The 25,073-nt window shown below is 41.2% G+C and overlaps 1 protein-coding gene across 3 annotated transcripts in view; it reads right to left on the bottom strand.

The window, feature by feature from the left end:
• The window catches only part of syne1a (spectrin repeat containing, nuclear envelope 1a), a 111,819-nt gene extending 97,779 nt beyond the window's left edge, over positions 1-14,040 (bottom strand). For 2 of the 3 annotated variants that reach the window (XM_086061103.1, XM_086061104.1), the window contains exons 1-9: positions 13,662-14,040; positions 10,377-10,438; positions 4,386-4,481; positions 3,823-3,906; positions 2,625-2,645; positions 2,366-2,458; positions 1,581-1,762; positions 1,163-1,359; positions 485-609 (exon numbers count right to left, since the gene is read on the bottom strand). In XM_086061103.1, coding sequence (XP_085917229.1) covers positions 485-609; positions 1,163-1,359; positions 1,581-1,762; positions 2,366-2,458; positions 2,625-2,645; positions 3,823-3,906; positions 4,386-4,481; positions 10,377-10,438; positions 13,662-13,791 — 990 coding nt within the window. In that variant the 5' untranslated portion in view covers positions 13,792-14,040. The remainder of the gene's footprint in view (positions 1-484; positions 610-1,162; positions 1,360-1,580; positions 1,763-2,365; positions 2,459-2,624; positions 2,646-3,822; positions 3,907-4,385; positions 4,482-10,376; positions 10,439-13,661) is intronic. The other variant, XM_086061105.1, reaches the window with a different exon arrangement.
• Positions 14,041-25,073: the final 11,033 nt, after the last annotated feature.

The following is a 25,073-nucleotide window of genomic DNA, read 5'->3' as shown; positions in this document are numbered from 1 at the left end:
CTAGCATAAATACACATAAAAACGTATTAATATGTCTTTGGGACACCTAAAACATTTAAAATAAAAATTTTGGGAGCAAATTAGTTAAGAAGCGGGTGCTCAAGAGATTTTAGTTGGATTTTGGACAAAACATCATTAGTAGATAACAGAATATGGGTTACTTGATAAAATGGCAAAAAAATATATACATATATTTTCCACCAAAAAACTGAATGAAAGGCAGGAAGAGGCTTATTTGTATTCTTTTGAATTCTCATTTTAAAATTTCCATTGTGTTATGAGTGACTAACATTTTTATAACATTTACCACTAAATTCTCAAGTTGACAACTGACAATTAAGCCATGCAAAATTTCGACCAACACTAAAATCAAATCTCACAATTGCTTAAACGCTGAACGTCTCCGCTGATGTGATACGATGACATTTGGCGGGAAAGACAAGGCGCGTGAAGAGAAAATTTGACGACCGTGACAGCTGTTTACCTCCTCCTCCTCTTCTCCTACCGCTCGTCCCTCAGAGGCTCCGCGCTCTCGGTCAGGATGACGCTTCAGGAACTGGGCCACGTACGTCATGATGGATTTCTCGTCCGGCTTGTCCACGTCCACGTCTGACAAATGACACCCGGGGAGCGTAATCAGACATCAAGCGGATATGAAATCAACCTTCAGCGCTTCAGAGCCAAGTCGTCTTTGGACTCTTCTCTGCTGTCGCGAATGCCGAGGCCTAATGGCCCTCAATTACTCTTGATGTCAGACTTGATTTGTCAGCGTTTATTCTGGAGAGCTGGCGTGAGGGGGCACAGATGGTTGGGCAGCATGAACGCTATAATGTGATGGTAAAGCTGACACCCATCATTTTATTCTTGTGTTTATTTAACAATTGATTTTTTTTTTCCCTTTGGCTTGTTCATATGGGGAGGGAAAACGAGAAGGTGACAGCTAAATAATTCAATTAATTTATAATTCAGGGCAAGATGGTTCAATGATTTTATTGATTAATTTAAAGTGAAAAATTAGTTAACATAGAACATTTGATTTTTGTCGAATAAAAACTTGAGATTTCATTTTAAAGCCAGACTTCCCGGTGATAAATTAAAGGAAAAAAAAGGGAATTCCAAGGTTTGGGGGGATGGAGGAATTATTGAAGGAATTGTGATTTACCTTCAGGGTCAAGAAGTTGCGCTATGCCCAGTTGTGTTTCAGCCAACAGAAAAGCTTCTTGCAGATTTTCTCGGTTGCAGCGCATTCTTGAACGCTCCATGTCTACTAGATTGGGCCGAAGGGCGTGGATGATGGCAAGGAAGGCTAAACCTGTCCGCCAGCTGGGTCCGAAGTCTTTCACCTCGATTCCGAGACGCCTAGCAAAGAAGACACAATTGAGTGGTACTGTTAAAGTCAGGTCGTAGAATTTAGAATTCGACTAACATTTGCTTTCATCTTTACATTTTACTTGTAATTGTTTCTTAAAATGGCGAAAAAAACTGATACAGGTTTTATCATGTCAACCATTCCCTGCTCTACGATATAAGATGCGACGAAACAAACACGGTGTGGTTTATTTTTTTAGCAGACTACACACTTTGTGGCTGTCCGTTGGACCCATCTGAGGAGGGCCTTCCTGGCGCCGCCCTGTACGGCAGGCAGGGGCTTCTTCTTGACGGGCGGGCTGGCGTTCTCGGTGCTGCTGGTGGAGCCGTTCAGTGAGGAGGAGCTGCCCGACGGGGCTTGGAGTTCAGGGAGGCTGCAGGTCAACTCCTCGATCTGCAGGGCCAAGGAGAGGGAAATTTAACATGCAGATTCCATTTTGGCTATTAGCTATTAATAGATAGCCGCGTATAAGTACATCTATATGCTAACAGTATTTCATTTTTTTTTTTTTTTTTTTAAGAGCTCAGTATTGTTCATTCGGTAATGTCATCATCATTGCTCTTTTTTTTCTTTCTTTTTTTATATATATATATATATATATATATATATTTTTTTTTTTTGAATATATATATATATATATATATTTTTTTTTTTTGTATGTTTGTGAGTATTTCATTTTTTAATATCCTAGTGGCTACATATTGTGCTTGTGTTGTTGTGTGCAAAGAGAGTTCAGTAATTCTTATTAAGCTCTTGTTGACGTGTGCATGTGTGAAAACGCCCGTGGCGGCAACTACTCGCTTCCGGTATGGACGCGGTGCAAAAATTGATTTCCCCAGCTTTAGTCTCCTGTCTGGTTCAGCTCCATTAGCATTTTTACTGTCTTGAAAAAATATGCACGGCGCTTACATCTATAATAAAAAGCCTTTAACTTACTGTCGACTGCACATCGCCGGTGCAAATCCTGAATTAATTGAGCGTGTAGAATAACATTACCTGGAAATAGAGGATGATAGTCCACACTAAACCCAAGACGATCGACGGTCGACCATCGGCGATATCTGTTGAGTTGATGTTCACCAGCTTGATCTGTGTTGGAAAAACACACAAAATTAATGATACTACCTTTGGCAAAAGCACAATGGATGAACATACAAATCCATTTATAAAAACACAAACAATTGAATTGATTCATTTAGTATTGTTAGCTTAACCTGCAACCTAGCTAGAGCACAAAAAGTGAGACGGTACTGACCGGTGATCCCCTGTAAGCCGACTAGAAGGCAGAAAAGGAAAAGAAAATCAGACATGAGGGCCACTCAAGATGTGCTTGATGAAAGATGGACGCCTTGTTGAGCATGCGATGACAGAACCCGTGTTATCATTAGAGCCCCCCCCTCGATCCGTCCTGATACATTTCCTATATCCTCGCCCAGAGCCTATTATGGAGCCGCACCGGCACAACAGGTGACCGTAATAGGCGACGGTTCGAGTGGGTGAACACGGGGAGGGAATAAAGTCGGGGGTCATGTGAGGGCAATCTCGGGTACTAGAAGGGGGTCAAGTGTGGCGATCCTGATAAGAAAAGCATGACTTCATAATGGAAAACGCAGCAGGTTATTGTGATAAGCACGCACCAACATGCTAAGAATTGAGCAAAAAGCAGTTTAAAAAAAAATGACATCATATCATATCTTATATTATACACATGCGCACACACAAGATGTATGAAGCACTTCCCCAGCTCGTTCTGAACGTAAACTCACAGTCTAGACATACATCGGATTTACACGCGGTGTGTGTTTACATTTCATTTGCACACAAACAGACACACGTACTGCTGACGTCTCATCTCCGGCTTGCAGATTACCGGTGTAGGATTTATGGTTTAACCCTGTCACACTCGAGGAAGAGGGGAAATCAATGTCCTCGCAGACGCCCGCTCATGGCTTTATTTGGGTATCCGAGGATGAGACGGGAGGAGTTGTGGGGGGGGGGGGGTGCCTTGAATGTGTGTGACTGATCTCACTGAAGGCGCTTTACTGAAGCGGTTAGTAATTAGTTTATGTAATTGTGCACATGACGCCGGCAAGCGGATTGGCGTGTTTGAGGGAAGAAGGGAACGGTTGAGGACTAAAAGCAGAAATTCTGAAACTGCTTTTTTCATATTCTTTGAATCGCGGATTTCCCTCCCCAAAAAAAGCAGGCGGGTCCAGAATTTAGCCCCCACAATGATCAGGGATTCACCGCAGCAGAGCCAAAAGTCTGACTGCATCGATTGATGATTTCAGCAGGAGATACAAAGAAAGTGGGGGGGGGGGGGGGGGGGGAAAGAAGTTAAAGGTCAAGATTATTTTCCATGTTTGCACCCGCCGGGCAGAAGCAAAAAAAAAAAAAAAAAAAAAAGCCAAGAAGAGGAACAACTAAGATAAAAAGAAGAGCTCATCTCCTACCTTCCTGCCCTGGAGGAAGTTGAGAGCGGTGCCGATGTTTGCAACCCAGTGGATCCTCTTTAGCTTCCTGCCCTGCTCACATGGCTGCAGGGAAGACAAAGAGTTAAAAGACGCAACAGGGGGAGTGAAACGCGAAAAAAGAATGGATGAAACAGTGATTTTTAGAGTTGTAGTAAAATATCCGAAAGGGAAACATAAAATACACCAGTGAGAGCTTAATGGAGCCATTCAGGTACAGTCCAATCCAAAGTGCACGCATACACGGGGTGATCAATAGAACACAGATCACTTGGACCTGAGGCAATATTGACTTAAGTACCAAAAGCTGTGTGTGTGTGTGTGCGTGCGTGTTTGCCAAAATCTTATCTGTCCTTGTGAATCTGCTGTTTTCAATTCATTCAAACATCCTAATAAGAGCCAATCAATGCGCATTTCCATGTGGAAGCGAAGAATGCTCCATGTTCTCATGCGCTTCATTAGCTCCCCAACGATTAACCCATTGTGTTAGCGCGCACTCGCGCCGAGTAAATGAAGGATTTCCATGTCAAATGTACGAATCTCACCAGTTTTTGGCCAGAGAGGACCTCCAGCAGGGCGAGCAGCTTCACGCCGTCTTTGATATCCTCAAACAGATCGGTCACGACGAGAGGTGGAATGCGCTGTTAAGACAAACATAAAAGAGTCTTTGAAAGTCAAATGCGGTTGACCCTCGGTTTTCGTATGTATTTGTTTTTGTGCAATCCGATTGATTTTTTATTTTTTTTAATCAAATTTTAGTCCCTGTTTTTTTTTCTCATTCGATCGGGTTCAGTCCAACACGTGACAATAACCCTCCTGGTCGGCTAAGCAATATCCAGATAATATCAATAATATAAAAGTCAGACCTTCATAACAATAGCATGCATCGTGGCGTATTTAGGAGACACAAAGTAATTTAACTCATTCACTGCCGTTGACGCCTATAAACGTCAAAAATTCATTTAGTTAAAAAAAAAAAAATCCACTTTTTTTAACCAGGGTATGAAAACCTAGACATTTTTTTTAACAATCTTTTTTTCAAAAAAAAAAGAAAAGATTGTTAAAAATTAGGCTTTACTTTAATAGGTAACTTACGATTAATCCTAAATTTTACATCTCTTCTAAATGTGCAATATTTTTTTTCTAGGCTTTCATACTCTTGTTAACAAAAGTGGGGGAGAAAAAATGTTAAACTAATAGCAATAGTTCAAATGAATTTTTGACGTCTATAGCCGTCAATGGCAGTGAATGAGTTAAAATAACCGCGTTGGTACTGCATATTTTTATTCTGAAGGACTAACTTTTGACAGGATTTTTAACCCCGATTTTGCCGATTTTTTGGAGTGTTGCCAAACAGACAAAAAGGTTCCGAGTGCCGATCTTTTGATCAAGAAGACGGGAAACGCAATAAAATATACCATCAAGAGTCTTAAATAAAGGTAAAAGTGATGTCAAATGTTCATTTATCCACTTTATTAGTCATTTATCTATTGAAGAAAAGTTTCTGTATGTAAAACTATAGCTTTTCTCTATTAAATGTATTTTGGTAATTTTATGGTTGGATTATTTCCGACAGAAAATATTGTTTTGTATGATTCGGTTTTAGTCAAGACTATACGGCTAAATGGTTTAATCGCAGAAATTGAGGGGAAAAACACTACTATGGGGAAAAAAAAGTCATCAGACACTGTTTTGAGTTAGACCCTATATATGACAGTACCCCCCCCCACACACACACACACACATAAGTACTACAACCAGCTAAACTCGTGTGCTAAACTTGCTATGATGAAACGAGGTTCATTAATTTCAACAGGAAATCCTCCTACAGATGTACTTGGAGCCCCCCAAAGCATTTTTTTTCTTTCCTTCCCCACTGTGGCGTTTATGTGTGATAAGTGGAGTCAGTGAGGGGCTCAGCGGGTTCTGAGTGGGGTCTTCAAATCCTAAAATATGCTGATGATGTCAAACCGGATCCCCTTCTCATTGACTCCCTCGCTAACCTCGCAGAGTCTGAGGAGGGGGGGGGGGGGGGGGGGGGATCCACATATCTCTGTTTTTCGCCGACGCCACATCAAGGATTTCTCTTAAGAGTGCAGTCACATGTTGGGGGGGGGGGGGGGGGTGTTCAGACTAGCCAGCTATTCACAGGGAGATTAGCGGAGGAAAGGACTGAGCGAGAAAAAGGAGAGGAAAGGCGTGTGTGTGCGTGTGTGTGTGTGTGTACCCATCATGTGGATGTGCAGGAGGGGTATAATTGAGCAGAAAAAGAGTGGCAGCGAGACAGATGAGAGAGGACAGAGGGGAAAAAAAAGAGACACCCCAAGCCTCACATGTGCTAAAAATTTAATTAGTTCAACACAGTTAAGGCTTTTTCTTCTAATGTCATTTCACGGCTTTGCTTATTAAAATACACAGAAAAGCATGTGCGCCTCCTCCACCAACGAGAAAAGGGTTAAATCGCCCCCGTGGGGTAATTGGGAGTTAAATTTACCTTTTTGTGCTTGATGATCCCGAGGCTAATGAGAGTATTTGGGGGATAATTACAAAAATAAGAAAGTAATATCCATTTCCTCTGCTGAGCCACATGACGAAGAAGAAAAAAAAATAAATCAAGGGTCTTAATGAGCTAATTACACATGAGTGTCTGGTGCCATAATTGATTGTATGCGGAGGGGCTCGGGGACGTGCATGTGTCTTTCTTGACTATGGGTTCTTGTTTGATTTCCTTGAAACACGCCACTCAGTGGATTCTCAAGGATCAACAGTGTGGAGACGCAGGGGGAGGAAACAACAAAAAGCTTTTCTCAAGTAATCTAATGTGGCCACTTTACAGGGCAAGGAACCATTTTTGGTAACAAAACTCAGCGTGTCTGGTTACTTATTACGGAACATTATTTTTTTGGCACAAATTCCCACTTTCATTGTGGTAGTGAGTAATATTTTGGTACTAAATGCAATTGTATTTTTCGATTGATCAAATTTGCCAAAATGTTGCAGCGGTTAGGTTTTTTTGGGTTACAATAATCACATAATAGTTTAGGAGTTTTTATTATAGTTATCGGTAGTTTTTATTTCATTTTGACTTTTTGTTTTTTAGATTAATTCATTAGGTTTTTGTTAGTTGTTATTCCTTCAAAAATTCTTGATTTTACTTAAATTTGTATTAATTTTAGTATTAGTTTTAGTTTTACATAAGTATTTCTCGAGCACAGGATAGGGAAAAAAAAGTATTGTGCAAGAAAGTAAACAACAATTCTCAAACGACTCTTTGACCTTTCTTCTTCTGTATGAACGTACAAAAATACTTGAAAAAAATAATCATTAAAATTTACCTCGAAAGTTCATGTGTGATATTAATTTACAAAAATTAAAACGAAGGACATTTTCACTTTAAGTGTGCATAGTTGTAATTGATTTTACAAATGTAAGACGAGTTTTTGTTAGTTTTGCTTTTTAAAAAGCATTTTCATAAATAAATAAAAAATTATTTGACCTATTTTGTTACTTTTTGTTGACTATAACAACCTTGAACTGAAAGCACCCAGCCTGCCTGGCAGTGAGGCAAGTGAACCACTACACCGTCAAATGACTGTTAATACTATTTCTATTAATTACATTACATTTAATTTCATGCCCAGTCCTACTACTTTTTCCCTATTGTCCCATTAATATCATATTTTGGCAACATTTCAAAGTGGGGAATTAGTCAGTAGTACCGATTACAGTGCATAAGAATATTGATCCCCCCCCCCCCCTCTCCATTGAGACGAGATGACTGCAGGTCCTAACAAAGAATTGGCTGAATGTATGCATCATTACTACTATTTGGGCCTGAATCTGAGGGGCACCCTGTGGGGATGCGCACCTCTGCCAAGGCCAATTTTAATGGGTTCTTGGACCAGGTAGTTGTTTTCGCATATTTTTTGCATAATCTTGCTTTACACAAGGGGGGGGGGCCTCCGCACAAGGAAACCTCAGGAAGAATAAAAAAAAATGTTTTTTTTAAAGTGCAGAATTGTAGTTTAGGGTGTTTAATGGCGGCTCGTACCACGCCAAAAATACTGTATTAATGACCTTGAGACTTTGACAATGGGAGAACAAACTTTTTCCTCGCTGGACATGGAAACGCACGGTCACCTTTGCATAATTAGTCCTATCCTGTTAATGTAGTTTTTACCTTAAGGGACACAATTGGACTCCGACTGTACCTAACAGAGCTGGTGCTTACTTATACGCATATATTTGCGAGGCTGATTAAACACCATAACCCCCGCCCCAAACACTTAGCTGTGTAATCTGAGGGAACACTTAAGTGTACTGAAGCTGTTTACCGAAGAAACGCCTCAGTGACGACGAGACCTCTGCCGCTCACGCTGGCCACTCGCTAATTAAGCTTTAACCGTCTCGAAGGGGATTTGCCAGAACGCAAAGTTGGTAGCCCACTCGTTGGGATTCAATCCCCCGTACCCTGCCTAAATGTCACTCCAGCGTCTTGCGGGGGGGGGGGGGGGGGGGGGGGGCTTTCCACATATTAAAAGTTATCTGATAATCGGAAGAGAAAAAGAATTCCCTCGATAAACAAAATTGGAAATAAACGCTAAATTGTGCAGCGCGATGGCGCACAGTCGCACCCGTGCGCGTGTGCTTAATAATGTGACCTGTGAGTGTCTTAACTTAATCTGGTGAACTGCTAAGTGTAATAAAATTCATTAATCATCGTTGTGAATTAGAGGTTCTCACACGCTGGGATGTCTTTTGTTATACCTGTGGAGTTGAAGGGGGGGGGGGGGGGGGGGGAAGGGGCGAGTTGCTAAAAAGGAACCACCTTACCCCATCTCCCCAACCCAGTACCCCCACCCCCACCCCACACCCACAAAGCCATGTCTCAACTCACCTAACGATTAATCACATAGCTTTAGGCGCCGAATTAAAGACCTGTGATAACTGGTAGTGGCCTAATCATCTGCGTAGCCAAGGGCATGATCTATCCCTCGGAGAGCTCAGTTAAACCAACTGTTAAAGCTCCTCTGTCTCTTTCATTGCGCACACTTTTCTTTGAATCAAAAATCCTCTTACAACTAAATGGCCTTTCCAGGAACTTTCTAGGTTGGGGAGAGAAAAAAAAATGCATCCCCCATTAAAAGACCTTCATTGACCTTCTCTTGCTGCTCATCAGATTTTTTTTCTTTCTTTTTTTTTTTTTTTAAATGACATTTCACATAACCAATCAGTATATCCATGGTAACGCAGGAGAAAGCAACCAGTGTAATCAACCAGAGAAGAAGCTTTGGCTAGAACTATGATTGACGCCAGCCACATTATTAGGTACATTAGGCGCCGCGGGGGATACTAAAGTGTCCCCAAATAAATAGGAAGTGTGCCAAATTAAACAAAAATTGACCCAGAAGTGTCCCAAAAATCAACAGGAAGTGACCCGGAAGTGCCCCCAAATTGAACAGGAAGTGACCAAGGACGTATATATGAATGGACTAACAATGCCGCTTACTTGCCGTCAGGAGAAGTAAAGCCTACTGGCGGCCATCTTACGTTGCCACCTGCTAAGCCCGCCTAACTTTATTACATTGATTTTCTCTGTGACGCTTTCACAAGTACTTTCTGAAAATGCCACCGTGTATGGTATACATTTCATCGCTTAGGAGATCTTTTTTTTTTTTTCTCTTATTGGGTATTTTTACTTAAACAGTACACAATAAATAAACCATGTGTTTACGTTTTGTGTCATTAAAAATTCAAGCCCTTTCTACATATTGGACTGCGGATCATTTTCCGCTGGCGTGATCCCAAACCGTGAGAATTCATACTACGTCAAGGTTTATTCCCCACGGGGCGCTCTTCAAATGAATTTTCTGCATCACGTCGCCGTGGCTCAAGGTCTCCACAGCTGTCTGAATCCAATAGGAAAGAATACTTAATTGTGTTGCAGTGTGACATATTTACCTTGTCTGCACATTTCTGACCCGCTACTCAAATGCCAAGTGGTTAAATATTACGTATTAAAACCAATTACACCCCGTAGTCAAGCCCAATTTGGTATGAGGCCGCATCGTGTGCAGATGTTGAGTGAGAGTTACAGTTTGTCCAAGCTTATTAAGCTCGAAGCCCTTATCCAAACCATCTAAATTGGTAAGGAGAACTGCTAGGTTATCGACACTTGAATGACGAAATGTTAGCTTGCAGGAACAAAGAAGTCTACTGTGCTAATTGCTGTAATGTGAAAGTGGTAATTAGAGCCAGCGTAAATCCTTCCTTGCAGCTAAACGAGAGTGAGAGAAAGAAAAGAGAGGCGTGAGTTTGTGCGTCTGTCTGTTTGTGCGTGTGGTCTGAGCTGCCTGGCATGCGGGTCCCATGACCAGCTCAGCAATGTGTTTTGAAAAATGGAGCAAATGGTTCCGAGCATTGAAAAGAATGAGAGGCTGGATTAAAGAGGAGGAATAAGGATTTTGGGGGGGGGGGGGAAAGGGGGGCACAATGCAGGCTGTGTGGCTGGCAGTGGGAATCAAACGCAATCTTACCTTGGCCAAGTGGGAATTGATCCATTTGGTGAACGTCCTCTTCTGCACAGACTCCTGCTCGTCTGTAAATCAGAAGACAACGTGTCACCAGCGGTCTTAAACAATGGAGGAGACGGGAATACAGTTGTGGCGTCAAATCTTCTCAAACTTTTTGCTCACAGTACCACCTCCAAAAAGTAGCGGCTAGTAGCTATTAGCCGCTAGTGGGCTCGCGGACCGGTGTTGGGTTTGTCCCAATACTCTAGCCTACAGCCTCGCTCTATGTGACACGTTAAGAGCCACATAACAAGACACTTGAGAGAAAGTTAGCCGTTTATTATGTTTGCTATACTGCGAGCTAACTAGCTAGCATGCTAACAAGCGCGCTCCACCATGGCAGGGTGATTTTCTGACAAGAAGTTTCTGTAGGAAAACATACTTTATTTTATATTTTTATAATAAATGAATAATAAAATGATTTAAAAAAAAAAGTATTCATTTAATATTCATTTTTCCTATTACCGCACAAAAAGTTCATTCATCCCTCCATCATACACATGTAAATAGCTACAGTGTGACAAAGCTTCTTCCATACGACTGCAATATCCTTGAGATGTCATCAGCAGAAGAGGACAGGGAGGTTCCTCTACTTTAATGAATACACTGACGATTTGATTAAACTCAAGTTGGTTAGTGGGTCACTGAGTACAGTGAGTTGGACAGTCAGGTGTGTGCGTGTTTAGCTTTTCATTCATAATGCAGATGGGCACATTTAAACCGGCAGGTCCCTTCTGGATGAATTTCTCTCTTGATCTGATCAAATATTGATATGTGGTAATATCGGAAAGGGGAAATGAGAATGATTTCAGCCGCGTTGAAGAAAGAGCACGCATAACGGCGGAACATTGGCGCCCGGGTGTGTGGTGCAGTCAGCCCGTGGGACGAGGTGACTTTGAGCTCCCGTTGGCATCCGTTCAATACGTACAAAAGGGGGGAAAAAGGCAACCTCAGCAAGCGAGCCCGGGAGCGGCATTTCAACACACTTGATTAGCTTCTCAGGCGGCATTGGTCTGTATCATTAGTCTCATCAACGGCGGCCCGTCTCTTTATCTTAATGAAATATCATTAAGGTCTGCTTTGTTGTCTTGGCGGCTGCGGTTGCTGGGGTAACAAAAGCGTCGCGGCAAAATTGGTGGAAGTGGAGGTACAAACTCACACAAAGTGGTTTACTCCACGGGCAAACAATTGATAAATATCAAAGATATTTTCTACAAATGAGTGACAGAATTCAGCCTTAGTTTAAATGATGTGTCTTCTACAGACACACTGGCACAAAGCCAGTTTCTGTTAAATCATTCAAATCTTCAGAATTGTATGCTGGCTACTCAGCAAGTATCAGAAGGCCAGCTCAGTGTGTGCTTTGCTTTTTGTACCCTTTTTTGTACACGTTTCAACTTTAATCACACTGCGATATCGCATTATTTTACTGTATTCTGTGTATGTGATAATATGAGAGAATATGCATTTATATGAGCTTAAAGTCATAATGACCCTCCAAAGGAAACCATAACTATGATGTGTGCCGTGGCAAAAATGACTTTGACGCCCCTTTACACTGCCTTTTTGAACAAAAAAATTGTGAGACCCCATATCACTAGATGGCGGCAACAAACTTCAATTCACATTGGTTTCCTTGCAGTTTTAGGACACTTGGTGGCAGTAAAGAGTCATTAAGTGCCAATAGATCCCACAGAAGAAGCACAAGTAACGTCATCATGAGTTTTTTGGGGTGGGCTGAAACGACTGATCTGAATATACTACTGGATAGCCGATAGCCCATACACGCCCGTGCAAACCGTTGATGCGACAGGGGCAGCCATCTTGCTCCTCCCATCTCGCGAGCATACTACTACATAAAAACTATACGGTATACGTATTATTTCATTATTTTTTAACAAGTATAACAAAATAAAAATAATTAACAAGTATCTTTTGTTGAATTACAGTTATAATTCTTTAATTTAAAAAAAACATACAAGTTTCCTCCTGTAAACATCATTAAGCATATAATTTATACATGTATTTAAGGCGAGTTGTAAAACGTCTGAAGTCCTCTTGTTTATGTTTAACAAATTTAAAACATCATAAATCATGCTATTTCTACTAAGTACTGTCTCAAATGTTCTCCAATTTCAATACTGTAAATGTATGGGATCGTATGCCGAGAAACGTTTCTTGGGAGGAGCAATATGGCGGCCTCGCGGCTTCAAAAGTCTTGGCCTATCAGCTATCCAGTCATATATTCAGATCAGTAGCTGAAACAGATTAGCTGCATTTCCATTCATTTCAATGGGAAAGATGATTTGTGAAAAATAAAAGCCATTTTTTTACTCCCCCCACCCCCCAAAATCTCTTATGAAGTGCATTTTTGCAACATCCTCATCAGTTCTGCTGCATTCACGAGACAATAAAACTGTACTTTCAGTGGTCCAGTGCCTTGCTCAAGGGCACCTCCAACAGTGTCTTCGGTGCAGACTGGAATCTCTCCAGCACCCCCTCCCAATTAACAGCTGTGTATCCCACAGTGGATCTCGAACCAGCCACCCTGCCATCTCTTAAGTCCTTACAGATGGAGCTCCTGCTGTACGCCCCCCCCCCCACCCCCCCCTTAAATATATGTGAACCAACCCCGCAGCTGAACAAATATAGACTTAAGACCCACATTAACCCACACTCATACAGTTCCAGAAGTATTTGGACAGTGGTGATTTCTGTTTTTAGGGTTTTGCCAGCACAACTCATTTTAACTCATTCACTGCCATTGACGGTTATAGACGTCAAATATCCATTTGAACTATTTCTAGTATGAAAACCTAGAATTTTGTATTGTACATTTAGAACAGATATAAAATTTGTGATTAATCGTGAGTTAACTCATAATAATCTTTTCTTACCTTTAATCGCGTCAGGCGCATGACTTAAATAGTTAACTCACGATTAATCATAAATTTTATATCTGTTCTAAATGTACAATAAAAAAATTCTAGGTTTTCATACTCTTGTTAACAAAAGTGGAAAAAATTTTAAACTAATATAAATAGTTCAAATGAATTTTTGACGTCTATAGCCATCAATGGCAATGGTTGAGTTAATAAAGAAATCCCCACAAATCAAAATACAACACTTTAAGGAATGACAGCCGTTTTGTGCAAGAAATTGTCCAAATACTTCTGGACTTAACTGTACACTGCAGTTTTTTCTCAGGGACACACACACACACACATTCAGAGAGGCTTACACACTCACCGCGGAGGAAGAGGTAGAAGCCGGTCACAAGGTTGAAGGGTATGTTCTTTTTCGGGGAGGTGTCACCCTCCACTCGTCTTGCCATGTCGTACCCAGGTCTGTGCCTCTCATGGGGTAGTCGGGAGGACATCCCCCCCCCCCACCCAAAAAAAATGAAGGGGGCTACACTTTGCCCTTGCTCCTGCCCTTGCTGCTAACTCATCCGGGAGCTCCTTCAAAACTGTTGCTCGGAGGTTGATTGTTTTTGCTTAACGTCCTCCTGTCCTGCAGTAAGAGTGTTTTTCCTTCCCGCTAAGCAGCTCAGGAGTGCCGAAAAAGTGTGCGCGCGTGTGTGAGTGCAGTGCGGTGCGGTACCGGCTTGCCTCAGCATCAATCTTTCTCTCGCACCTCAGCCCCTCCCTCCCCCGTTTCCCACTGTTGGTACCGAGCGCGCCCTTCCCTCCGCCGCGCGGCCAATCACAAGGCACGGGAAGGCGTGATGTCACGGCAGCGTTGAAGGGCACCGCTTGGGTCGGTTAGGATGCGCACGCACGCACGCGCGCGCGCAGCTCACAATGGCAGCAAAGCGCAGGAATTCCCTCGCAACACGCCGCCCGTCTTTCGCGCTCTCATCCATGCAGACGGGATGCGGCGCTCCCGGGCTGGCAGCTTTCTTGTGCACGCAGCCTGCAGGGGAGCGCGCGAGCACCAGGACGCTTCTGCCGTCTGATCTTCTACTCAAGTCTGTTCAGAGACCCTCGTCTTTCATCCGCTCCTCACATGCGGTGTTTTTTTTTCCTGGGGAGAGCAGGCTAAGCAGAAACAAAAGAGCCACTTACAGAACAAAAGCTACTGGATAGACAGTGGAACCTCTCAAATTAAATGACCCTAATTTAAGATTTATGAGGGAGTTATGTCTATAAAGCCACACTTTGTTGTTTTTTGTATGTACTTGTGCTTTATGTACTATGTACTTCTGAATTGTGGCTTTAAATTCACCATTTCAGTTTTACCGATTTTTGAGCGTGGCTAAAACATGTCGCCCGTCCCCTAATGTAAAAGAACGCGAGTGCCTTCATTTGCATTGGCGGTTATGAGTCAAAATTGCAACATGTAGTTAGCTGGCTAGCTATGCCTCCGTCCCCAAGAACGCAGCTTTCCCTTCAGTTAGCCCAATGACGTGGCCGCTTTAGAGTGCCTCGTTGTTGGCCGTGACACGTGAGTGTGCGCACGTCTCGCAAAGATAGGTCCGAAAGGACAGCCAGGGTGTGGAACAGTGCTTTAGAGCGCCTCGTAGTCGCAGCGTGGAAAAGTGGGATATATTCCAGCTAACCAGAGGCTTTAAACCTAAGTTACTGCATATGACAGCATAAGAAGGATGCTCGATGAGGACGTAGCAGTGGTATTTGATTGACAGTTGAAGGTTTCAGCGGAGAGCATTTGAGAGCCGAAAGAAGCGCTTGGTTTTTCACCATTTTGAATAGTGATAGACGTGAATTTTTGTAATCATTCAAATGTATATGCCAATTTTAATGACACTTTATAGAAGTTGCCAATTCTAGAACCTAGGACCTCCTTGACTAAAACTTGACTTTGAATTGGTTTTCATGAGACTTCAACTATGTATGTCTTGACAAGTCTTGCCTTTTTACAAAGCTGCATTTTCCAACTGAAAGATACACACGACATGACGAAGTTTCATGGTGGTTAGGCATGAATTGAACTATTATAAACACAATGGAAACTAGGGGTGCACCGATCACAATTTTTTGGGGACGATCACCGATCCTCGATCTTTTAAAAAAGTCTGACCAGCCAATCCCGATGTTTTTTTTTTCATTACAAGCAACATATAGCTTCAGTGTTCCAATCTTGTTTTATTGGTAAACATTGAACAATATCGGTGAAATAATACAAATGGGTTGTTTTACCTGCATATGAAGTAGTTCTCTCAAAAAAAAATGAAAATCCTATTCGTCATCTCAGCAGAACAGGACAGTGGCTGACTTTTTCAGACCTCTGAGGAGGGAGATGAGATTGATGGAAAAGATCAGTTTTTTTATTATTATTATTATTATTATTATTATTTTATTATATATATATATATATATATATATATATATATTTTTTTTTTAAAGAGCTCAGTATTGTTCATTCGGTAATGTCATCATCATTGCTCTCCTTTTTTTTTTTTTTTGTATTTATTGATTTATTTATTTATTGTATTTTTTTATTTTTTTATTTTTTGTATGTGGGTGAGTATGTGTATGTGTATGTGCGTGTGTGTGTGCGTGCGTGCGTGCGTGCGTGCATGCGCGTGAGTATGTGTGTATTCGTTAGTTCACCAAAAACCTATTAAAAAAAATCCCATACCGTTCACCTAAACCGAACACCGCCGTCAGGAGACCCGAGGAAGGACCAAAGAAAAGAAAGGAAAGTGAAATCAGATCAGTTTATTTTTAAGCGATCGGCCGATCACCCATCTTCCAAAATGAAGGAAATCGGGGCCGATAAATCGGCAGGCCGATCGATCGGTGCACCCCCAATGAAAACTGCTTTGCGATTGATTCTGAATGTTCTCGTACAGCTGACTCAAGCACAGACTGAAAAGCGTGTATATGAAATTTTGTGAGGACTTCGCCCTGCTTGATTTTTGCTATAATAACTTAAAACTTGCTTGAAACTTCAAGGACAAAACATGAGACTACTAGTCCGCAACTCGTTTGGTTGCATGCAGTTCCACAAGGTTTTACCAGGTGATGCAGTAGCCAATCAAAGTGCCAGGTTACGTCACATGTTATTTCGCAACAAAGAAGGAGAGCTAGATTTTCATTATGTTAGATCTTAAGAGTTTCCACTGCAAAAAAAAATAAAGTCACTACTCTACCTTAAATTATTGTCATCAATAACACCAGCTGAAGACTCTTATTCCAAACATTCCTATCAATGATCTCTTCCGTGCCTTCTGCCTTATCCAGTATGTGACCCTCCTGAGTATGTCACCGCCTTTTTTGACCCGCGCTCACACTTCGGCCTGCTGGCGCAAGCAGCGTGATGCAATATAAAAGCACAAAAGCTCCTCTTTGAATTCTCCCATTCAAAAGGCTGGAAGAGCAATATTCACGCAGGTCGCACTATCAGCCTTAAAGATGAAAGACCATTTATCAGACGTGTGATTTTTTTTTTTTCCCTCCTTTTGTTCTTTTTGGGTGACCCCCCCACTGCTCACTCCTGCCCGCCCTCACACGCATGCAAGGCATTTTAATTATGAAAGTCATCAATAACCAGTGGCAGCTGTCATCTGCTATCTATCTGCTGATTATCGCACCCTCGCCGGTTCACGCAGCCACTGCCTGTTTTAACTTTCTTTATGACATATTGTTTTTGGCACGCGTCCATGTGCAGGTATTAGGAGAGAGAGAGAAATTGACATAATCAAATGAAGGCAGACAGTTCATTAGGTACACCTGCACGCTGGAATACGCTCAATACAAGCACAGGGTACAATTTCATAATTTTAAAATGTGTCAAAAGTGAAGAGCCGAGCCTGGATTCAAACCCTCAACCTCCGAACTGTTAAAATAAATAAAAAATAATAACCTTCCTCGTTGCTTCTGCTGTAATGTGAGGCATTAAAAGAGCTGTCCGGGGTGCTGAATCCAGCCGCAACAGTGCTTCATTCATTCATTTGATCGTCATTTACAAAGCACACAATTAAGAGAGGCAAAATCTCCGAAAAACGTCACATGTTTTGTCAGAGAACTGCTCCAGTTCACGGGAATCCAGCAGACGGCCTCCCTGAAGAGGTGAACACTGATAAGAAAAACAACCTCGGGATAAAATCCCAACAAGAAGGTGGGACTTGTTAGGCGTCACCGTGGGAGCAGAGAGAGAAATATGAGTGGGCGTGTACACACAGATATAGGAACCCCCCCCCCCCCCCTTCTAGTGTACTACATTGAAATAAACCAACGGAAGCCTCCAGGCTGCCCTCTGGAGTGTTATGGTGTTGTTTGAACGGGGAGAAAAATAAGGAGGAGGCTCGAACCCGGCAAAAAAGCTCAGCTGGTTGCTGGTTTTGGATCCCTAATGGACAGCCCAGCAGATAGTGGAGCCTTTCCCCGAGGTTGTGTGTGTGTGGGGGGGGGGGGGGGGGGGTTCAACGCGGGTCAGCACAGTTACGTCTGCAGGGCAGCGAGGCTTGGTGAAAACCAGAGGAACAGCCTCTTTTCGGCTATTAAAGAAAAACACAAAAGGCCTCCTGAAGAGCGAGGGAGGGGTAGGAAGGGCTGGTTATACTGTAGCTTCTTCTCACATTGTTATCATTCCACCCCAGAGGGCGTTTGGATTGGAATTCTTAGCAGCAGAAGCCTCTTATTGCAATTTCATCAGGAGCACAGCGCCCCCTTGAGGACATGTGAAGCTTCTGTTTGGAAGCACGTGGTTGAAGAAAAAGAAGGTGGACAGGGAAATCCTTTATCTTCCTATAAAGTTGGGTCCTAAATGTTACAAATATAACAGGGGGAAAAAAAGTGTAATTATGGCTGACAACATTGTTACTCAGCGGGAGATTTGATTTGTATCCCACTGGTAAAAATTGAATTTAAGATTTTTTTTTACAGGCAGAAAACACAGGTCTCATTCATTCACTGTGTGGGCCAAAATGACACTCCTATTCCTGCAGTGCGTAATAAAAAATTAAATTGTTTATATTACTTTTAACCTTAATACTGTAAGTCCAAATATGGTATTTTTTTCATATTGCTTTGTTGTAGAAGGAAGCTATGATGGTAAGTCTGCTACATACACACTCATGGCTCTAAGACCTTTGAAAAAGAGTTTGGGAAGAAGACGTAATATGCGTTTGCTTTTGTATTAAGTATTAATGTATTTTCTACGGTCGGGACTGTGGACTTTGATGTTTGGGCGCTGTGTTTGGACCATTTTGATCAGACAGTGAAAAAAAAATGTTTTAAGCATGTTAGCGATTGAACATAACTTTGGGGTTGTGTTGATGTTAAGTGTGCATCGGTATATGATAGCAATATTAGGTCAAATTGAAAAAAAAAGTAGTGTTTGAACATTTTTAAGCTCAGTTGTATTCCACCAGATAATTTTTGATATGATTCTGCGACATCCATGCTACGGCGTTTCCCCATTATGTGTTAGCATTAGGCTAGCATACATGTGCCCCTCAACTCAATTTTAGGAATAAAAATGATAATGTATGGCATACATAAATACAAGACCAAAGCGATGCTTCATTATATGACGCCTAATTCTAATCCTAATTCTCTTTATTTACTTTGACTTTAAAGCAACCACACGCCTTACGCATTTTGAAGAACTGTTCGTTATCTGCCAAAATGCACGCCGTACGTTTTGGACGTCCAGGTCTCACAATATCGTAGACGTTCCGTAGCGGTGCATCTACTTTAGTTTTGTGCTGTGCCATGAGACTAATGTAAAATATGTGCCTTGGCTCAATAAAGGTTGGGAAACGCTGATCTACGGCCACGCTCGCGTAAAGTGACTCACAGATGATGCCGGTGCGAATGGCTCACAATCGACAAGTGTCACGCGAACACAACAAAAGCCACACAAGAGCCTCTGCGTGGCGCTAATGCATCTTTCTCTCCAGTGCGACATTAATGGAAGGTGCCCGTTCGAGCTATCATGTGCTGAATGGTGAGCTGTGCACGTGTTTGTTATCCACGGTACAAAGTGATTGCACATATTGTGGGGGCTTTTCGAGCTCGTCTCAACATTCCGGCTCGTCTCTTTCAACCCCACAATGCCTCATTTAAAAATAAAAAAAAAAGGCTATTTTCTACACTTCCTGCCGAAGCTCTTAAAGCGCAAAGTGTCATAAAAAAAAAACCACACCACCCTCCACTCAACCCATTCAGGCTCGACACTCGCCATCCCACTTCATTTGTCCCCCCCCCCAACGCGGAAGTGCAAGAGGCGGAAATCCAAACGCCGGCCCATTAGCATGGCTAATTACATTTCAGAAATCATAACGCACACATTAAAGAGGGTGAGAAGCGGTGGGGGGTTGGGGGGGTGGCACAAAAGTCAAAGTGATTATCAAAACAAGCACCGGCATTCCCTTTTCACCAGCAGATGTGCTGAGGAGTCGTTGACAAATGATGGCCAAATGTTCATGAAAGCCTGGCGAACAATGGAGTCATTTAAGCAATTTTGCCACCTGCAGCGCATAATACAGAATTCAACCGAATCATCTATCAGCAAACACAGTTATGTACTGTAACTAGAACAAAGCATCAAAGATGTGTAAAAAAATATATATAATAAAAAAATAAATACAGTATAGTAGCTTCTGTCGCTTTCTATATGAATGTAATGGTGTGTGTTTGTGTGTGTGTGTGTGTGTGTGTCACTGGGTCAGACAGTCTAAGCTCTTTATCCAGGTTCAGCAAGCGGCCCAGCACATATTACAGGGACCACTAAGTAAACGAAAGTGCAGGCGTCAGCAGCGCTAACTGAATCACTGCGGCCGCTGTGGTAAATTCAGTTACCGTGAAAGAGATTTTTTTTTTTTTTAATAATTAAATCCAGCTAAAACCAGTCAGATCTGACACTGGAGCAACCCTTTGTCTTAGAAAAAAGTAAATGCCTTTTTTTACTAAGACTTACTTTAAAGTAGGGGTGTCAAAATGAGTGCGTACATTTTGAGTTAATTTAAAGTTCCTTTTACGCCACTCTTTTTTTTGTTTTTACGCGCGATTAATGCCTGTACTGGGGAAATTCCAGTCGCAACGAAGCAGACATGTCCTCGTCAAAATTTTGTAGTAATACATTTCATATTAATGCATATATTTGTGGAGACTGGGGTCAAGTTGTATTTTACCATTTAAAAAATTTACAGAATTTCCTGTTAAAAATTAGATAGCTCTTAATATAAAAAGAAAAATGCACTGAGCTGTCACCAATGTCTTACAAATGCAATGATGCCATCTGGTGGCAGAAAAAATGACCTCAACACAGATTGATATCACACTTGTTTTTTTACAGTACAGTACATTTTTTTAATTTTAACTAAATTTTATGAATTAATATGAAAATACTGTAACAATGACTAATAGACGCAGCTATATTTCTATTAGTTTAACATTTTTTCCCCCTACTTTTATTTTAACAAGAGTATGAAAACTTTTTATTGTACATTTAGAACAGATGTAAAATTTACTTACTACTGAAGTCATGCGATAAATTACGATTAAAATTTTTAATTACCTGACACCCCTACTTTAAAGCAATTTTGTAAATATGTGTAATAATTATTTTTAGTTAATTTCAATGAATCTAATTATTTATACATTACTTTTACGATTCAGTATTAGAAGAAGTTTGTAGGCCCATGCACCAAGTTTTTTTTTTTTATTATTAAAATAAGTAATCCTTCAAACTATATGTCCATTTAATATATCAAAATTACATCTGTAAAAAAAAAAAAGGTCATCCGAAGAAATAATGGCCTGGGACCTTTGCAGAGTACTGTGAAGTACTAAAATGAACGATTTAAAAGTGCCCCCCCCCACCCCCCAATGACTAAGAATGACTTTCTTACCGACAAAGTCACGTATGCTGGAATCGAGACGTTATCTGGTCAGCTCAGAGGTCAGGGCGCCACCTCTATTTAAAAAAACTTGCTCAATAGAGCGCCAGTGGCCAAATTTCCGAGCGTCCAATCACACTGTGACAGTCCAAAATAAAAAGGGGGAAGGAGGTGCCTGGGCGGGAAAGATAAGAGCCAAGGTGTGAGTCAAAGTATTAGGAAGAGAGGGGAACGAGACGGGGTCTCCGGATGCTATCTTGTCAGCACATTGTGCTGCAACGTTCATCAAAACCATCTGGTGCCACCATTTGACACACATCGTCGCAGATAAAAAGAAAATCAGGGGGAACTGTATCACTGCATCAGCGTGGCCCGGAGATGTCATTTTACCTCACGCGGGTAGATCAATATGGGGGACCAAAACTGCCAACATTTTAAAATAAATGAATGAATAAATAAATACATGAAAGTGAAAATAAAAACAGATATAAGAAAAGATAATTCAAAAATTAAAGGAGCTCTCCACGCATGCCGGCGAGACTTCCTTGTTCGCCGACCTGCTCACTTGACCATTGAAAGGCAGTTTGCAACGGCAAAGACATGCTTAGGACCGCCCCCTCATTTGAATAACATTTTGTCCTGAGTGAAATAAATAAAGAGCAGAGCGTTTTTGTCTGTTGATTTATATTATATATTTATATATTTATTTCTACATTTATTTTTATTTGTATTTTTTGAATCTCGTTTTTTATTTAATTTTTTTTTTTGAACTTTTATATATGTATTTATGGATATTGTTGTTTTTTATTTCCATTTATATTTTTTTGTATTTAATTTTTGAATTATATTGTTTACATCCGTTTTTATTTTCACTTTCATTTCAATCATTTATTTATTCATTCATTTATTTTTCATTTTGGTAGTTTTGGTCCTCCATTGATCACTGGCAACTTGTACCAAATTGTCTTCTGGACACACACTTTGTGTTGACCAATTAAAGCAAAATCCCAAAAAGGAGAAAAGTCTAATGAAATGAAAGAAGTGAACTGGGCATTTTAGTGCTTGTTAATCGATGACAACCCAGCGTAGTGATTTCCCCCATCTATTCGCTGACGCCCTTGTTGGGTGCGTGCATGCGTGCATGCGTGTGCGTGGTGCCCCAAGTGGCGCGTTTTTGTGCCTCCAGCCTTGAATGGCTGTCGGGCTCAAAGAGATTACAATCTGATAAGCAGTATGAAATGTCAGCGAGACACTCCATTGGATTCCACACAATGGGATCGCGCGTGCCAAAGGATAATGCGAAGCAGACGAGCCAAATGAGCCGTTAAAGGGAGGGAGAAATGAGTCAATATTGATATAATGCAACTGTTTAAATGGATGCACGGATGTAAACCACAACCAAATCCAAATATCCGAGGAGCTCAGCTTTGCTTGATTCTTTTTCTTTTAGTGTTGTTTTGTGATGCCTTCACTAAAAAAGGTGCCATTGACGGCAACATGTTACAAATGGGTGAGAATGTGCCGTGGTCTATCTTAACTAATGCTAACTTAAAGGTAAAGTCAAAATTGTAACATATACATGGATGAAAAACTTTTAGGCCATGAACAGTAACAACAAATCAAATCAACAACGGTCATATTTGGCTTTTCGAGATGTCTTACTGGAACGCCAAGTAACTTTTACATTTATGTAAAGTGGACCTAGTATTGAGCCTTGTGGAACACCACTAGTTCTCGACTTAAGCTGGAGAAAATTTGACCATTCATGTCAAGTGCAATGCAAAAAAAAACGTGCGCTCAGAATAGAATGTCGCGAAAGCAAAATACTACGAGGTAACAGAACAGCTGGAATTTCCGATGGATAGGCCTAAGGCGCGCATCACCGGTGAATATTTATTGTTCCTCCCACATCGTAATCCATGAGACTGTGACAGTGATTTTAGATTTGAAAAAAACTATTTTCAAGGCAGACTTTTTGAGAAAAGCGAGAGACTTTGTCGTTTTTGCGTCATCCTGTATCTCAAATAAACGAGGTGTCTATATGTGCATGACAATTAAAATGTTTTATAAAACATTGCCTACTAAGATTGTCAACAGTTTAAGCCTTGAACAAACTGACACTACACTATTTTTCTATGAGAAAACTCATTTTTGGAAGTCAACCAGCAGCCTTGGAGAGGAATATAAACAAAAAAAAAAGACGAAAAAGGTAGCAAAGTGACAATCAACTTCACGGGTCACATCACAGAACCGCAGGTCCAAAACAACATGGCTTCATTTGAATGCGCTAGCGACCTTCAAGCGCCACCATGCTGCGTACGCGTCCAACCGCTCGCCTAAGCGCGCCGCACTCCCAGCGGAACAATCAAGGCCTAAAAGATGCATCACAGCCATTTTGGTCGTTTGTGTCGCCGCCCGCTTGTGAAGCCGCGTGGCGATAAATAGCCAATGTCCCGAAAACAACCGGGCCGGGCTGGCATGGCTCAAGGTGACCGTCTGCTCGGGCCTTCGATGGCTGCGGCCGAAGCGTCATATCGCCCCTGGCAACCGGATGGCACCCTGGCCACATGCCAACCGGGGGGGGTGCCGGTTCCATCAGCGATCAGAGGCTTAAGAATTTGGCCGGGGGAAGCTTTCCTTCTCTGCTTCATTTTCTTCTTCTTGTTATATTGTAACTCTGCCCAGGAGGGTTTCATTGTTGCGTTTGTTAGCAGCATTGTGCAAAAAGTACTACTTCACAAAACCTTATCGTGGGTGGGCATGAACAAAGACAGAAATTTAGCAGGGGGTTTCGGATGAATGACTTCTTTTGTAAACCAATTATCAGGCAAGAAACTTTAATTTGGGAGTAAAATGGGCCCTGTGTGCATGAGCCAGTTGAAACACTGCTGATGAATTCTATTAGCCAATCATCAAAGAATAAACTAGAAAGATGAAAAACCCTATTGGAATGTCTGCTGGTTTTTGTGTTCATAGTTTGATAGCGCCTACCTTGAGGGTAGAAGCCAGAAGAGGTGGTGACCAGGATGTGGAGGGTGCAATTATTTTTTTTTTGCCTGCCCTTGTCTTGGTTATTGCAGCTCGCAAGTCCCCAAGAGTGTGTAGGAGGCTTTTTTCAAGTCCTAACTGTCTGTTAAAACAGTATTTTAAAAAGTGTGAAAAAAACGAGAGTACCCAAGCAATAGCGAGAGACTGAATGAATCAAGTTATTTAACAAAGGGTTAACAATTATTATTCGTATTATTAATAATTATTATTATTATTAGTATTACTATTTTTGTTATTATTATTATTATTATTATTATATATAAATTAGGGGTGTGAATTGCCTAGTACCTGGTGATTCGATTCGTATCACGATTCATAGGTCACGATTCCATTCAATACCGATTAATCCCGATTTGAATCTATAAATTGATTATTGCGATTTTTTTATTTTTTTACTCAAATTTAGAAAATACTAATCAGTAAACTTGTACATGTACACTGTATGATTTGTGTGAAAATGTATTTCTTTATCTGAAAATTTCAGGCTAATAACTGAGCCACTGCATTTAACAAACAGGTTGCAGTCTGTTTCATGTTTGAACAGCACTGAAATCAAATATTAAGGCTTAATGTTCCATTAATATAACATTCTTCCATGATTAATGTGTGAATCCTAACCCTAAGTAAGACGTTTTGTTGAATATTCCCATAAAAACAATTATGTTTAAAAACCGATTCGGCCGCATATCGAATCGATTCGAGAATTGCGCGCTGCAATATCGCAATATATTGCCGAATCGATTTTTTCTAACACCCCTAATATATATATATATATATATATATATATATATATATATATATAT

Source organism: Leptonotus elevatus, chromosome 18 (assembly GCF_054856555.1).
Source record: "Leptonotus elevatus isolate MCC_2025b chromosome 18, RoL_Lele_1.0, whole genome shotgun sequence".
In the NCBI taxonomy this organism is placed as follows: Eukaryota; Metazoa; Chordata; class Actinopteri; order Syngnathiformes; family Syngnathidae; genus Leptonotus; species Leptonotus elevatus.
This window is presented reverse-complemented; position numbering and strand designations above follow the sequence as displayed.